The 16,196-nt window shown below is 45.5% G+C and overlaps 1 protein-coding gene across 3 annotated transcripts in view; it reads left to right on the top strand.

Annotated features, from left to right (window-relative positions):
* Window positions 1–12,365, top strand: part of GALNT8 (polypeptide N-acetylgalactosaminyltransferase 8) — a 42,430-nt gene extending 30,065 nt beyond the window's left edge. The window contains exons 7-11 of one of the 3 annotated variants that reach the window (XM_053554808.1): window positions 182–367; window positions 2,581–2,718; window positions 3,252–3,347; window positions 4,895–5,062; window positions 9,063–12,365. In XM_053554808.1, coding sequence (XP_053410783.1) covers window positions 182–367; window positions 2,581–2,718; window positions 3,252–3,347; window positions 4,895–5,062; window positions 9,063–9,215 — 741 coding nt within the window. In that variant the 3' untranslated portion in view covers window positions 9,216–12,365. Of the gene's footprint in view, window positions 1–181; window positions 368–2,580; window positions 2,719–3,251; window positions 3,348–4,894; window positions 5,063–6,757; window positions 9,040–9,062 lie in introns of those variants that run through there. The other 2 variants (XM_053554809.1, XM_053554810.1) reach the window with 2 other exon arrangements.
* The last annotated feature ends 3,831 nt before the right edge of the window (window positions 12,366–16,196 follow it).

Genomic DNA, 16,196 nt, shown 5'->3' with positions numbered 1-16,196 from the left:
AATTATTTAGATATTATAAGTAGGTTGGGAGGTAGTACTACACATAAAAGCGGAAGTGGGAGGACTGAACTTACATTCTTTAAAAAGGGCTCCAAAATGCAATCTTTTGGTGTCCATAGCTACACCGCTCATTGACTGGGAGGCCCAGCCTGTGCAGGCAATGTTTTCTTTTCTCTTGCAGGTGTGGCAGTGTGGAGGGAAGATTGAAATCTTACCCTGCTCTCGGATAGCTCATCTAGAGAGACATCACAAGCCCTATGCCTTGGATCTGGCACCTGCCTTGAAGCGCAATGCTCTTCGAGTGGCTGAAGTCTGGATGGATGAGTACAAATACATGGTCTACTTGGCCTGGAACATACCTCTCCAGGTTTGTCCTGGAATCAAACAAAAGCAGGGAAGAGTGGAAGAGGAGGAGGTGCTGGTTATGGGGGTAATGGGAAGGGGGAAAGGAAAAGTGCCATCCCAGCCCTGAAGAATTAGATCTGTGGCCGGGCGCAGTGGCGCATGCCTGTAACCCTAGCACTCTGGGAGGCTGAGTTGGAAGCATTGCTCATTGCTTGAACTTAGGAGTTCAAGACCAGTCTGAGCAAGAATGAGACTCTTGTCTTTAAAAAAAAAAAAAAAGAATTAGACTGTCAGACATGTCCAACCTTTTTCCTTTTCTGCTGCCCATTGGAAGAATAAGAGTTGTCTTGAGCCACACAGTAAACACATGAACAATAAGGAAAGCTGATTAGACTCTGTGCCTGTAGCTCAGCGGCTAGGGCGCCAGCCACATACACTGGAGCTGGAGGGTTTAAACCCAGCTTGGGCCTGCCAAACAACAATGAAAACTACAACCAAAAAAAAAAAAAAAATAGCCAGGCGTTGTGGTGGGCACCTGTAGTCCCAGCTACTTGGGAGGCTGAGGCAAGAGAATTGCTTAAGCCCAAGAGTTTGGGGTTGCTATGAGCTGTGATGCCATTGCAGTCTACCAAGGGCGACATAGTGAGACTCTGTCTCAAAAAGAAAAGAAAAAAAAAAAAAAAAGGAAAGCTGATTAGCATATTTTTCATGATATCTGACACTACAGGTATGCAATAGAATTCTTCACAAAATCAGCATGCGGCCCATGGGGCCTCAGGTTGGACACCCCCAAATTAGCATAAGGTCCCAATGGCGGTGTGGTAATGCTTACGTCACAGTATAGTACTGTGTTCCAGGCACTGTTTTTTATGTTAATTCATTAACCATTACAACAAATCTACGAAGTAGGTTTTATTTTTATTATTCTAGGTTTTACAGATGAGGAAATGAAGGCACAGAGACTTGGAAGGAGCTTAAGATAGTACAGGGGGTAAGATTCAAACCAGGGAAGTCGGGCTTCTACTTTCCAAGTTCTTCATCCTTCTTCCATAAAGGGGGATTCCTTGCAGGGTAGTGTCGGACCTCAGGAAGTCATTGTCTTAGTAGGACACAAACATGGCAGGTAGGCTGCTGGGAGGCGGCCCTGTAAAATCAGTGGATGCACAAGAGTGAGGGTGGTGTTCTCAGCTTAGCCCATGTCTTCTGCTCCCGCCACCTGAGCTTCTCATGCTGTGCTGTCTCCATTCCTGAGTTCGGCCTCTGGGCTTGAGCATATTGGACCATATTGGCACACAGGGGCATTCATCTCATTGGCAAACTATTCCCCTCCATCACAGGGGATTCTAAAATAGCCCCAGGAAGTCAGGATGGTGGGCAAATGAGGAATGGATCTGGGAAAGAAAGTGTGGAAATAAGATAGGGTCAGGAGCTGGGTGAACGCTGGGAACACTAGGTCTGAAGAATATGAAAATGTTCAGAAACACCTGCACTTTCTCTATGGTTCAAAGCCACCAAAAACTTTTCTTTAACAATCCAAGGTGCCACTCATCTCCTACAGTTAGCTTGTTGTTTAAGGAGATGGATAAGAATTTATTCCGGTGTCCCAGTATACTCACTGTATGAAAGAACACAAGTCCCCCCCAGGACATCCTTAGCTTTTTTTTTTGATCTCAACAGAGTCATTGTGACTATCCCAAGCACAATTCCCAAGGGAATTGTCCCTAAATCAGTGAACTTCTAGAAGGGATGATCTGAGACAAACCACAAAGGAAACTTCTGGGAAGAGGGCAAAAATACACACGTGATGTCGCCATTTCCTTCTCAATTTTGACTTTTTAGTATTCTTTCACTTAAACTCTCCACAAATACTACTTTTAAAATCTCTTTTAACCTCCAAATCGTGGTGCTAGAATATTCCCTTTTGAGAGTCTTTTTTGGTTATCATGAAGAGAGTTTTGTACTTTACTGACACAAGTATCTCAATGTCTGCCTCAGCTTGCTGTAATGAGAAGGAAGCCCAAGGGACCCCACTTACAGTCCTTGCAAATATCTTTGAAACCAACAGAGGTTTCTATAGTTCAAGGTTTCTCCACTATCCCTGGAAATATAAAATGTCCATCTTACCTCGCAGGCCATGAGAAAGGCACTCAGCCCGCATCTGTGTGGTCCATACCCATGGATAGAGTCAAAGAGGCTTCATGGCTCAGGGCACAGCAATGTGTGTTTTGTTTGCAGAACTCTGGAATCGATTATGGAGACATTTCTTCCAGAATGGCCCTCCGGGAGAAGCTGAAATGTAAAACTTTTGACTGGTACCTGAAAAATGTTTATCCGGTCCTGAAACCAATCCGCAGCATCGTGGGCTATGGGACAGTATGTATTATGAAATTGCATTTTAGATTTCAAATGCTTGACTGCAAAAGACAACGAAACCCAAGTCATAGGACTGCCCCGCTGAGGGTTTCCAGAACCCAGCCAGCCCAAGACTCCTCTTCCCCCACCCTCCTTCCCTGCTCTTTGCCCTTGGACCCTCTGCTTCCTTTCAGCTCCTGCTTCCCAGTTCCTGCCTTTCTTCCTTCGCTCTGCTTTTAGTCTCTGCAGCCCCTGTCCTGACCCTCTCCGTTGGTTAACCAATCTGAGTGTCTGGCCTTTCCCACCGGAGCTCTGCAGGGACGCCCCTTCCCTGTAAGTGAGGTAATGGGTTGCGGTGTGGGGTTCCCAGGAGGTGGGCCCCAAAGCGGCCTCACTACAGCACTTCTGTCTCCCCGTGTTAGAAAAGGCTCTGCTCCAGGTGGCTGGGAGTTCCTGGCTGCCTTGGTGTACTGGGGAAAATGCAGGCCCTGGGGAGGCGTGGGGCCCTCTTTCTCTGGCTCTTTCCTACAGTGTTGTGTGTTTTTTCCCTTCAGATGAAAAACTCATTGAATGAAAATATCTGCCTGGATGAAGGACCTGTTCCAGGCAACACCCCCATCATGTATCACTGTCATGCATTCAGTCCGCAGGTACCTTCCATGTTCTTCCCTGGCCTGACAGGCCGAGTCTCTGACGGCTCAGCCCTTGGAACCCTTTGCCAGATTCTTACTCGCTGTTAGAAGATGGGGAGGCAGGAGCTCAGCAGCCTGGGCGACATAGAAGTGTGAAACCCAGACAGCACCGGTCGCTGAGCACTTCCTCGCTTGTCCTAAAAGTCATGGGGAGATAGTTCTGGTTCAGGTACAGGGAGGATAGGTAGAAAGCTTATGCTCTGTAGCGTTCATTCACTGTGGTAATATTTTTGACATTCACCTCCCATCCCTTCTACTTTTCCTTCTATGCCTCACAAAGTGGGCAGGCGAAGCCACCTGTGCGTCTCCCGTAGAGAAGAGATAGGCTACATGGAAGTTCCTCCAAGGGATGGAAAAGCTCTGGCACCAAGTGGAGGCCACAGCCAGGGGACTTATTTGTTATTGAGAATATTCATACCTATTGTCTTACCTTGCTGTCCTTACGGAAACCTTTTCAGCTATGGACAATAGATACCATTTCCAGGGAGATGAAAACCTGAGACAGAGAAACAATCTACTGGTCCAAGGTCACTGAGCAAGGTAGAGGCAGATCAGGACTTTGAAAGGTTTCCTGGCTGGGCATGTGGCTCACACCTGTAATCTTCACACTCTGAAGGCCAAGGTGGGTGGATTGCTTGAGCTCAGGAGTTTCAGATCAGCCTGAGCAAAAGTAAGGTCCCATCTCTAAAAATAGCTGGGTGTTGTGGTGAGCGCCTCTGGCCCTAGCTACTCGGGAGGCTGAGGCAAGAGGATGGCTCAAACTCAGGAGTTTGAGGTTGCTGTGAGCTATGATGCCATAGCACTCTACCCAAGGTGACAGAGTGAGATTTTGTATCAAAAAACAAAAACAAGCAAAACAAACAAAAGAGAGAAAAGAAAAGGTTTACTTACCATAGCCCCATAGCTGGGGCTAACAGTGACAACTTTTTTTTTTGAGACAGTCTCAAGGTGTCACCCTAGATAGAGTGCCAGCGTTATACCTCACAGCAACCTCAAACTCTCGGGCTTAAGCGATTCTCTTGCCTCAGCCTCCCAAGTAGCTGGGACTATAGGTGCCCACCACAACGCCCAGTTATTTCTTTTTGTTGCAGTTGTTGTTGTTGTTTTAGCTGGCCCAGGCCGGGTTTGAACCACCAGCCTTGATGGTATGTGGCCAGCACCCTACCCACTGTGTTACAGGCCACCGCCAACAGTGACAACTTTTGAAGTTCAGTTGTGTTTTGTTTTCAAAGACAAGCTCCCTCATCCTTGCAAGCCTTCTGTTACAGCCCTTGCAGGGAAGCAAGCAGGCTAAGTGCCCCCTGCTGTCTTCCCTGGAATCAACTGGGAGGTGGGGGGTAGGAAACAGAGGTGACTCCTTGCTGCCTAGGAAGTTCCCCCTGTGTGACTGAGTGTCTCGGGGACCCAAGAGTGGTCTTCATGACCTCTGTAAGGCCAAATCCCCTCCCCTTCTCCACCTCCCGACCCCTGCCTGTGCCCACGGCTGGTTCCTTGCTCTCTTTTAGCATGTCTACTATCTCCTGACTGGGGAGCTCTACATGGGGGTGCTGATTGCAGAGGCAAACGCTGATGATCGCTGCCTGACAGACCCTGGCAGTGGGGAGAAGCCCTCTCTAGAGCCTTGTTCCAAGGCAGTTAAAAAGGGACTGCACATTTACTGGGATTTTAAACCGGTGAGTTGCACATTTTTTAAAGGATAAAGTATCTTCCAAAATACTATGAGAGGTTCAGACTTGATTTGACAGTTTTCAGGAAAATTAATTTTTGTGGCGGCATGTAGGGAACAGACCAGAAAAAGGAAACTGGGTATGAAACAGTCTGTTACTAAGGTTAGAAAGAAGAAATACTGGAATTTGTTATAGTTTAATAGTTGAGAGTTTGCGCTTGACAACTTGAATGATAGGTGATACTCAACCGAGGCATATTAAGGTGCGATTAAGGTAGTTGATGGTTTTCTTGTGAAGTTCTATTTGGTTCTCAGTGAATCTGTGTAAGAGAAGATGAACTGGTCATAAAAGGGGTTAGAAGAAATAGTCAATGTTGTGGCCGGGCACAGTGGCTCACGCCTATAATCCTAACACTCTGGGAGGCCGAGGCTGGGTGGATTGCCTGAGCTCATGGGTTCAAGACCAGCCTGAGCCAGAGCGAGACCTCATCTCTAAAAATAGTCAGGCATTCTGGCAGGTGCCGGTAGTCCCAGCTACTTGGGAGGCTGAGACAAGAAAATCGCTTGAGCCCAGGACTTGGAGGTTGCTGTGAGCTGTGACGCTATGCCACTCTAATGAGGGTGACAAAATGAGATTCTGTCTCAAAAAAAAAAGAAAAAAAAGTCAATGTTGTATCTTCTCAGCTTGGGGAGGTGAGTGATTCTATCTCTTCCTTGGTTTGCATCAGTGGAGATAAACTTGTAATTGATATTTAAGAGATTATTGAGGCTATAGTTTTAAGGTTATAACTGACATGCACTCATTTCATAAGGACTGTACATCTTAAGGGTGTTCTTTAGGGCTAAAGGAAATAAGAACTATTTTACCTACAAATACATTTCTTTGACATATTTTGAGATGGCTGCCAGCAAACAGGAATAATGCTGTAAGGCTGTGTAGGCGGGGAGGCCGGGGAGAGGTTTGTAGAGATTCTCTGTGAAATGCAGCCAGGCCCTGCCTGTTTGATCTGCGACAGGCTTGCTGAGAGTGACATCCTTAAAGGCCTGAAAAAAAATATTTCCTGAGGGCTGTGATCATGAGACATACCTGTGTAAGGAGACCACCTGGCCAGGAGAATGGGTTTCCTTTCTCCCTCTCATAATCTGTTTACCCCAACCCCCGTGTGGCCATTTTCTAAACGCCCTCCCTTCTTTTTTTTTTTTTTTTTTGTAGAGACAGAGTCTCACTTTATGGCCCTCGGTAGAGTGCCGTGGCATCACACAGCTCACAGCAACCTCCAACTCCTGGGCTTACGCGATTCTCTTGCCTCAGCCTCCAGAGTAGCTGGGACTACAGGTGTCCGCCACAACGCCCGGCTATTTTTTTGTTGCAGTTTGGCCAGGGCTGGGTTTGAACCCGCCACCCTCGGCATATGGGGCCGGCGCCCTACTCACTGAGCCACAGGCGCCGCCCACGCCTTCCCTTCTTAAAAGAGGATTCCTGTGCTCACTGGGGAGACAGTGGCAGTGCTTGTGTGACTCCTTTCTCAGGCTCAATTCTTCCTTTGTGGCATAATGAATATTGGGTCCCTGAGATTTTCAATTTTAATTTTACATTCTCAAATCCTAGCTCACGCACATTTAGCAAGCTCCTGACCCTCTCTGAAGCTCAGTTTGCCGAGAGTGTCAAGAGTTTTTTAAAACCTTCTGTCTTTGTTTCTAGTGAGCTGGCCACATACACCAGGGCTGGTGGTGTTCGAACCCGACCTGGGCCTGCAATTAAAAATTGCCAGGTGTTGTGGCAGGCACCTGCTCCCAGCTACTTGGGAGGCTGAGGCAAGAGAATCACTTAAGACCAAGAGTTTGAGATTGGTGTGAGCTGTGACGCCAGGGCACCTTAAAAAGGGTGACATAGTGACACTCTGTCTCAAAAAGAAAAAGAACAACTCTTTTATTTATTTATTTTTTTGTGACACACACCAAGGCCCCAAAAAGAACAACTCTTGACAGGCAACACCCCCAAATAAAAGCAAAAATAAAACTGTGTGAGATCCAGGTGAACACAGTGGAAGATAAACTAGAGGGTATGAGAAATACTGTGAAAGCATATGTAGCACGGAAATTGAGAGAAAATAGGAAATAGGCCATCAGCTTTGTGTAAAAAGTCATAATAAATTATAATGACCAAGAGTTATTGAGCACATGGGGGTAAATGTTATCTAATTTGGTCCTTATCAGACTGGGTCTTCTAAGAGAGGTATTATCATTAGCGCTGCCTCACCTGTGAAGTAACTAAGGCTCTTAGAAGTCAAATAATTTGCCCAAGGTCACACAGAGTAGTAAATGCCCAGGATTCGAGCACAGAACTGTAACCACTGTGTGTTTTTCCTTTGCTGCCTGGGAATTTGATTCTAGAAGGGAGAGAAACACTGAGTGTTGATTGAAAGGATGGTAAGAGTGACGATCTGGGTGTTTTTAATGTAATTTTTCATTTTGTTGGTCCTTCTAATATTCTGATATTTGGATATATCTAAAGGTAGTAGAAAAGGAGTCTGCCAAGGAAGAGAAATAAAAGAAGGCTAGTAGACAGGAAGAGCCCCCCAGTCCTGGGGGTCCAGCACTCAGGGCCGAGAGGGGGCTGCTGGCAGTTGAGACGGGAAGGAGCAGCTCCTTTGAGACGGTCAGGGAGGCAGTGTCCTCAAGATTGCCCATGGCCTTCAGGTGAGGGGCTAGATGGACTGGAAGTGTGCGCCTCTTGACATTGAGTTAAAGTGAGCCCCAAGGGTTGGGGACCTAGGGACAGTGTGTGCTGAGAAAGCCTGGAAGTGTAACCTGGTGGAGGAAGCCAGGCCCCGAGGCCAGGCTGCTGCACTGCCTCTGTGAGCCAGGTCTGCCTGGGCAGTGCTGCTGTCCAGAGTGCGCCGTCATCTGGAAACAGGGGCCCAGAGAGAGGAGCTACTGGGGTGGAGGCGGCTGTGGCAGTGAAATCTGGAGTCACCCAGGAAGACTGATGCTGGATGGGTGCCTGAGGAAGCAGGGCTGCTGGGGGCAGGAGGAGGGGCAGGTGCCTTTGGGGGAGCTGGGCTTGTGGGGGCAATTTGTGATTAGAAGAGATGAGAGGCAGGGAGGTGATGCTGAGAAGGGAGCAGAGACCTGATTCTATCTGAAGGGGCACAATGAGGTCAGGGCTTCTCACCAGACATCAGGGCAGGAGTTGTGCACCCTCGGGGGGAGAGCAGAGGGCAGTGGATGAGGGGGCACAACCCGAGCCAGGCATTAATGTAGAGCATGTGAGTGATTCCTGCCCAGGGTGAGGCAGGATGTGGGGAAGGAGAGGGCTGGGAGCGGAGGCCTGGCCAGAGAGGGGGCCGTCTGGACAGATGGCAGGATGGTCGGTTGTTGAGACCTGGAGATCAGGAGGAAGGTGCAGGGTGTGGGGCTGGGAGGAGCACACGGGAACAGGAGAAGGACGGCCCTTCCTTCCCGCACCCGCTTCAGAATGGCTCGTGGCAGAGATGAACTAACATTGTACACGTTTCATGTGCCAGGTACAAGATGCTCATCAATATTAACCCCTTTTAACTTTAATATTGACCCTAAACCCATTTTATAGATGAGGAAATTGAGACTTGGAGAGATTAGGATATTTGACAAAGGCCACACTGTTTGTGTGTGGTGAGCAAGGATTCAACACTGGCTCTTGTAGAACTAAAGCCCCAAATGTTCCCCGACATAAGCCTGGGGGCACAAGAAGGCCCACAGCTCTCTAAGATGCCCTGGTGTCACGAGGTCAGCACTGATCCCTGGAGAGCCTGAGGACATCCTGTGAAGCTATCTGGTTAGGGCTGCTGGGACTGTGTGAGGAAGCCCTGATCCCACACTGTGTTTCCAGTCCTCTCCTGGATGACCTGCAGATGATTGAGGGACCCCTTGAGCATGTGGGGGGTCATAGCAGGGAGAATAAGTGTAGGGAAGGATACGCTGCTAGGACAGTTCAACATCTTGACCCTGTCTCTCTCCCCGTCCAGGGAAGGGCTTTTATAAACAGGGCCACCAAACGGTGTCTGGAGATCAAGAAGACCTCTGCTAGCAGCTATGAGCCCGTGCTCCGGACCTGCACGACGCAAGTGTGGAAAATACAGCACACCGTGGGGACCTGGGGCCGGACTGATGGCCAGTGATCCTCGGAGAGCCTGGATGTGGGCACCCGTTCTTATAACAGGAATGGGCTTCTACCCCCAGCACTGCTTAAAGTGGGAGAGAATGAGGGAAAGTGTGTCCGTGTGTGTGTGTTTATGGTGACATTGGCGTGGGGTTCACAGAGCGTGTCTGCTGGGGAAAGTAGAGGAAATCTGGATGCCTCGTCTCCAGCTTCCTGGGGAAGGCTGTGATATGTCTCAAATGCCATTCTTGGAACCTCCTTGAAATAACCAGCACCCTCTGTCTGTTCCATGGGGAGGGAATGAGGAGGATGAAAGTTTATCTCTGATTTCTGCCCACAGTGTTTAGCCTCCTTCCCCACAGCTACTGTCACCATCTGCCCCACACCTCCTCCCAGCTCATCTGTCTCAAGTGAGCGGCTGGGTCGTCCTGAGGCCGGCAGCGTGACAACTCTGCAGTTTACTTAAATCTCCCTTCTCTCTGGACTGCCCTGAAAGGTGCAGAAATAATACAAGTAACCTGAAAAATATTCCTCTATTCATCCCCCCGCCGCGGTTTTAGTTGGATTACCAATCTCTCCCATATCAGAGAGATGGCAGAGGCAGAGGAGAGGAGAGAAAGGACCTGGCCAGGAATTGCTGCTCCTCAAAGGACAGTAATCTCTAAGTAGGGCCTAACACTTAAAGACCTGATTACCTGTGTCATCCTCCAACTCCTGCAAACCATGGAGAAAATGAGACTTGAAACAGAAGGTGTCACTTACTGGGGCACAAAGAAGAGGTTGCCACCAAAACTTAAAAGCAGGGGTCTTACAGCTGTCTGCTGGATAAGTGCTTTCCACTGGCTGGTGAGTTGGAAAGACACTTCTCGGGCTGCCAATTTTTTGACAAGGTCCTGGAGGCTGGTGGGAGTGGGTGCCGTGGTGGGATTGGAGGTAAGACTGAGCCTGTGTGTGTGTTGTGCTGTGGGTTTATTCAGGTATGAGCTTCCACGGCCCCTTTCTGAGAGGGCCCCCCCTTCCCGTTAGTCCTGTGTCAGGGCCACTTGGGAACAATTCTAGGAATCATCAGTTTTTCTTTAGGGATTAGACAGGCAAGACTGATAATTTAGCCCAGAATTAAATTGACACAGACTTTTTATTAAAAAAAAAAAACTTATAAAAGCATGCAAGTCATAAATGCACACACAGCTTGATAAAAATTTCAGGATGAACACGTCCACATCAAGAACTAAAACATTACCACAGATAAGATTTTGTCATGGAAAAGTAAAAGAACAGAATAAATGTTTAAACAAATGTATAACTTCCAGCGTCTGCCAGGAAAATTGAAGGGAAAAATGCAATTCACAGCAAAGTTTAAAAAAAGCATGTGCTTAACAGAAAAATGGGCAAAAGACACAATATCCTTAAATATAGGAAAAGATGTTTAATGCCCCTCACAGCTAGAGAAATGGAAATTAAAACTGTACTCAGATAACTTTTCACTTAAATTGGGGGAAATTAAAAAGTAGCAAAACACATTGTTGGCAGGGTTATCAGGAATAGGCAATCTCATACTTCTTGGAAGGGTATTTCACAATATCTAAAAATACTACATGTGCATTTTCTACCTCTAGGGACTTATCCCCCCAAATAAGAGCTATTGTTCAAAGTAATTCTTTACAGTATTGATTGCGGCTGAAAAATGTTGGAGAAAAACCCTAAATGGCCAATAATAAAGGAATGTTGGAGTACAGCCTTACAATGGAGTATTATACAGCTACAAAAAAGAATAAGGACCATCTCTCTGCACTAAGTAGGGGAGGATTTCTAGAATATTCAAACTGAAAAGAGGAAAATAACTTCTATAGTATGTACCTTTTAGGTAAGAAGTTAGGGGAAAACCCAGGGTGGCCATATAGGTCATGTGCAATTTAAAATAGACAACGAACGAACTTTATGGCCACCCTGTGTATATGGACTTGTTCATTTCTACAACATGAAACACAAGAGTGATAAACCAGAAACTAATGAGATTGGTTACAACAGAACCAGGCAGAAAGAATTGAGAATAAGAACAGAAGAAAAGGGATAAGAGGAGAGTGGCACTTCTATAAATACACATTTTTCTATAGTTTGACTTTTAGAACCATGTTACATGCTTAAAATATATGTAAAGTCAATAAAACCCCCAAATAGAATCTAAACAAAAATAAGTGAATTTAACTATATTTTTCATGTTTTAAATCAACACACATTCACCCACGTGTGCATACACCACACACACACACACACACACACACACACGAGCATATCCAGCATTCACACCCAGATCTTCTTTCTAAAACACTTCCAGTAAAGGGAATTAAGGCTTTTTGGAGAAATAGCTGACTTTAGGGTTGGGGTGGGACACAATCCTATGTTAGAAAGTAAGGAATTGCTCAAAGATTGATGGGGGTGTGTCAAAACCCACAACAGCTGGGTCCAAGGGGCTTCTACTGGTCACATCTGGGACAATTTGGGCACTAAAATAAATAATGATAATTGTAACTGAGTGATCCACGTTACCGTCACTAGTGTTGTCCGGAGATCGTGTGCCTCCTGATAGGGTGCACCAAGAACGCAGCATCGCCTCTGCGGTGTTCCTGTCAAATACGCGGAACCCAAACCTATAATCTTGAGGATAGCTTAAAACCAACCTGGGGACGCTCTTCAAAGGAAACGGCTGTGTACTTCAAAAACGTCAAGTCGTGAAAGATGAAGACAGACGGAGGAACTGTTCCAAATTAAAGGAGACTAAAGAGGCAGGATGACTAACTGTAACGTGTGATCCTGGACTGGAGGGGATTATTTTCTTCTTTATTTATAAAGAACAGCAGTAGACAATAAATTTGCATAGGTTTTGTTGATTAGATGGTAGTGCTTTCTCGATTTCATTTTCCTGATTTTGATCTTTGCGCTCTGGCAGTGTAAGAGGTTGTATACAAAATATTCTTTGCATGGATTGGGGGAAGGGAATTACCTCTGAGATTTATAGCTAGATGGATAGACTATAGACAGGGGCAAGGTATGATAAAGCAAATGTGGTAAAGTGAATCTAAATGAACAGTAAAGGGTATGTAAGAATTCTTTGTACTATGTTTGCAAATTTTCTATAAGTCTGGAATTGTTTCAAAATAAAAAAGATATAAGACAAACTCAAACAGAAAGCGCCCATCCACATACTCATCTCTTCTCACCAAACTGGCACTATAAGGGGTAGCGGCTGAATCCAAATTTGCTGTGCCTTTTTCTTTATGGGAAATCTGTAATTCTCTTACACTTGTAGGGAGGATGACATAGAGTTCCTTGGGCTCTTCCAGCCTTCCAGAGGTTCTGAGCTTCCTCTAGCAACCCTGTTCTGCAGGGCAGCCTGTTAGTTACAACGAAGAGGTGTTGATTTGCTTTCTTGACCCTAAAACAACCTACGCATTACATGGAATTCTGTTCCTGTGGCCACTGTCTACTTCCAGCCTTCATGCGAGGACATGTATAGGTCGTCCCAGTGACTGTCTTTAGTCCACTCAACAAACATGTTCCCATGGGCGGCATCTGTGGCTCAGTGGGTAGGGCACTGGCCTCATATACCCAGTGTAGCGGGTTCGAACCTGACCTTGGCCAAACTGCAACAAAAGAAAATAGCCGGGTGTTGTGGTGGGCGCCTGTGGTCCCAGCTTCTCAGGAGGCTGAGGCAAGAGAATCGCCTAAGCCCAAGAGCTGGAGGCTGCTGTGAGCTGTGATGCCACTGCACTCTACCGAGGGTGACAAAGTGAGACTTTGGGGGGTGAGAAACTGTTCCCTTGGCAACCAAGTTAATTATTCACTGATTCCTCTCTGTTTTTTGGAAATTCTGAAGCTCTGCTATATGTTAATGTTACCTTGTAAGCAATAGTAAATATGACAGATATTATGTAGCTAGTTGTAACCTTAGAGGAGGAAAGGTCCCCCGAAACCCAGAGAAGTTCCTTGCACCCAGGAGTTGAATCTCTGAAACTGTGATCTACCCATTCCCCTTCCCTCTGCTTCAGAGAGTAAAAATTCCCCTGGGTGACTTGTAGTGAACATCTTCCCCCACTGTACATTATCTCTGCGTTTCCTGACAGCTGTACCTGGTTTATCCCCTCTGGGGACAAGCCACGCCTACCGCAGCCTTAAGGAACCACACTTGGCTGTTGTTAAATGCTCCTCTGCCTGGCCCTGACCAGGGGGCTTGTTTCCTCTTTTCACTCTACCTGTCCTACACTAAAATTACAAAGCCGCTCTCTTCCTCTCCCTGCCCCTCCCCACAACCTCAAACAGAAATCTGGGGCTTGTGTCTGTCCCTGTTTTGAGTATAGCCTCCCGTTTCCTAGGATTCTGGAGCTTTCTCAAAGCGGGCAGGGAATGGAGACTCAGGGGTCACTGCCATCATGTGACTGGTTGTCCCTCTTCTCCAGGCTGTCAGAGTCATCCACAGCAGTCTTGAGCATTCCAGCCCTTTCAGCGAGCAACTTCTTCCCTTGTGGGGGACCTATGGGGTTCGGGAGCCAGGGCTGTGCCATTGACAGACCAAGGATCTAGCATTTTAAAGGCAGTCTCTTACAGAGTTCTTTTCTTTTCCTTGAAATACATTTTTTAGGAAATGTGGTTTTAGCTAATTTTCTACATTTAATGAAATTTGTAAAGTCCTTTTATAGAGATTCCATAAATGGAATAGAATTAATGCCTGTAATGTCATGGAGAGTTAATTGTCACCAGGATTGGTGGGTCAAATCAACTGCTCATGGCTAACTTATGAAGTTGTAATTAAAAAAAAAACAAAAAATTTTCTTCCACAAACATTTAACAAATGAAGTTTCAAGGAACAAACTTGGTCTCCAGATTATAAGCCTACCATCCTTAGAATTATCAAAACCAAATTTCTTGATATTATCTAAAGCTGTATGATAAAACCTAGGCAGAAACTCAACTTTATGACAAGATAAGAAATAGGTGTACTTTTTTTCCTTCTTTTTCTTTCTTTTTTTTTTTTTGGCAGTTTTTGGCTGGGGTGCTGGGTTTGAACCCACCACCTCTCACATATGGGGCCGGCGCCCTACTCCTTTGAGCCATAGTCACTGCCCCTTTTTTTTTTTTTTTTTTTTGAGACAGAGTTTCACTTTGTCGCCCTCAGTAGAGGGCTGTGGCGCCACAGCTCACAGCAACCTCCAACTCCTGGGCTTAAGCGATTCTCTTGCCTTAGCCTCCTGAGTAGCTGGGACTACAGGCGTCTACCACAACACCCGGCTTCTTTTTGTTGCCGTTGTCCTTGCTGATTTAGCTGGCTGGGGCTGAGTTTGAACTCGCCACCCTCGGTATATAGGGCTGGCACACTACCCACTGAGCCACACACACCGCCCTAAAAATAGATATACTTTTAACTTCAGTGACTGAAAACAGCTATGTCAATATCCCCTAATATTTCCCTTTTCTCTCTAATAACCGATAGTGGCTAGGTCAGAACTTGTTCCTTCAAAGTAACTTGTTAACGTTTTTCTTTCTTTTTTTTAATTCTTTAAAGGTTCTTTCATAACTACTCAATGAGGCATTTCTGTTTCTAATACATTTTTCTAAATTGAAGAAGAGGGGCTTGTGGTTTTTTATTTTCATAGGCACTTTGCCCTGGCATTGTCTGCAGTTCCCAAGACCCAGCTATTCCCCCCTCATCAAGCTCCCTGTTCCCCTTCCAGAGAGCCTGGCTGGTGGGTCTTCCCACGGTCCTGGAGCACATCTTGACCAATTTTTCCATATAGTAATTCCTAGCCAACATAGCTCAGGAAAAAACCTTTTTTTTTCCAATCCCAAATTTCGTGAAAAATCAGTTGAAACCATAAATGAATGAATTCTTCTTTGGGAATGAAAGCTTTGCAAGTGACATAGAGCTGTTAGTGGTTTGAAGGACTCCACTGATATCAGAGAAAATGCAAGAGCAGGAGACACAGGCAGAGTCCAAGATTAAACTTGGTATTTCCAGAAACCAGGACAAGGGTACAAAGAACGAAAGCGTCACAATCTAATCAGTCGGTTGTCCTCATATACAGCAAAAGTCGTGTTATAAATGTGTGTTTGTGATCTGTCTGCCTAGAATGGTAAGTAATTGTTGCGAATAAGCTACATATTAGTAAGATTTTATGCATAATATATTTTATACAAATATTCATACTAATCTTACAAATGGTGTTCCAAGAAATAACAAGCTTTAGAAGCAAAATACATTCCTATACTGGCAATTTCAACCGTGACTTTTCCTGACAAATGCTGCAAACCTTACTAGCATATCTGAATGTTACGTTATTTGAATATGTACAAGGAAGACTGTTTGCTGACATTTTCCAGAATTTGAATATTTGCTACAGGCCACAGTCTTTATAAATATTATTGAACTTAATAGTTTTATTTATGAAACAACTTTTTAGATATCCTTAATAAAGAGTAACGTGTATTATTAAGTATTATTACTAATTTTAGGAATACTTAAAGAATTCTAAGAATTCCTGAAAGTTCTGATTTTTTCATTCGTAAATCCTCAAAATGGTACCTGTTGGGAATCTGTTGGAAATATCACCCCAACCTTGCTTAAACCTTTTGGTGGTCTCTCTCACTGCTCTGGATTCTCCATTAAACAAGCTACCTAACGGGAAACTTTCAGGTGTCTTTTGTAAAAATGTCGTACTTTTTTTCCATTTTTTTTTAACAAAGTGTTTTTAAGTGCTTTTGAAAAAATGAGTTTCCCTGCAGTCGTTAGAGGTTTTCTCAAGCCTGTGTGTGTATGCACTGTGCGTGGCTGGGTAGACAGTGGCCCAGACCAGTGATCACTGGGCCCCTCCTGGGGTCATAGTAACAATACAAATCAATTAGTTTCCAGCGATTTTTTTTTTTTTTTATTGTTGGGGATTCATTGAGGGTACAATAAGCCAGGTTACACTGATTGCAATTGTTAGGTAAAGTCCCTCTTGCAATCATG

The sequence above is a fragment of the Nycticebus coucang genome, chromosome 12 (genome assembly GCF_027406575.1).
Source record: "Nycticebus coucang isolate mNycCou1 chromosome 12, mNycCou1.pri, whole genome shotgun sequence".
Classification (NCBI taxonomy): Eukaryota; Metazoa; Chordata; class Mammalia; order Primates; family Lorisidae; genus Nycticebus; species Nycticebus coucang.
The sequence above is the reverse complement of the archived record's forward strand: the minus strand, read 5'-3'. Positions and strand labels throughout refer to the sequence as shown.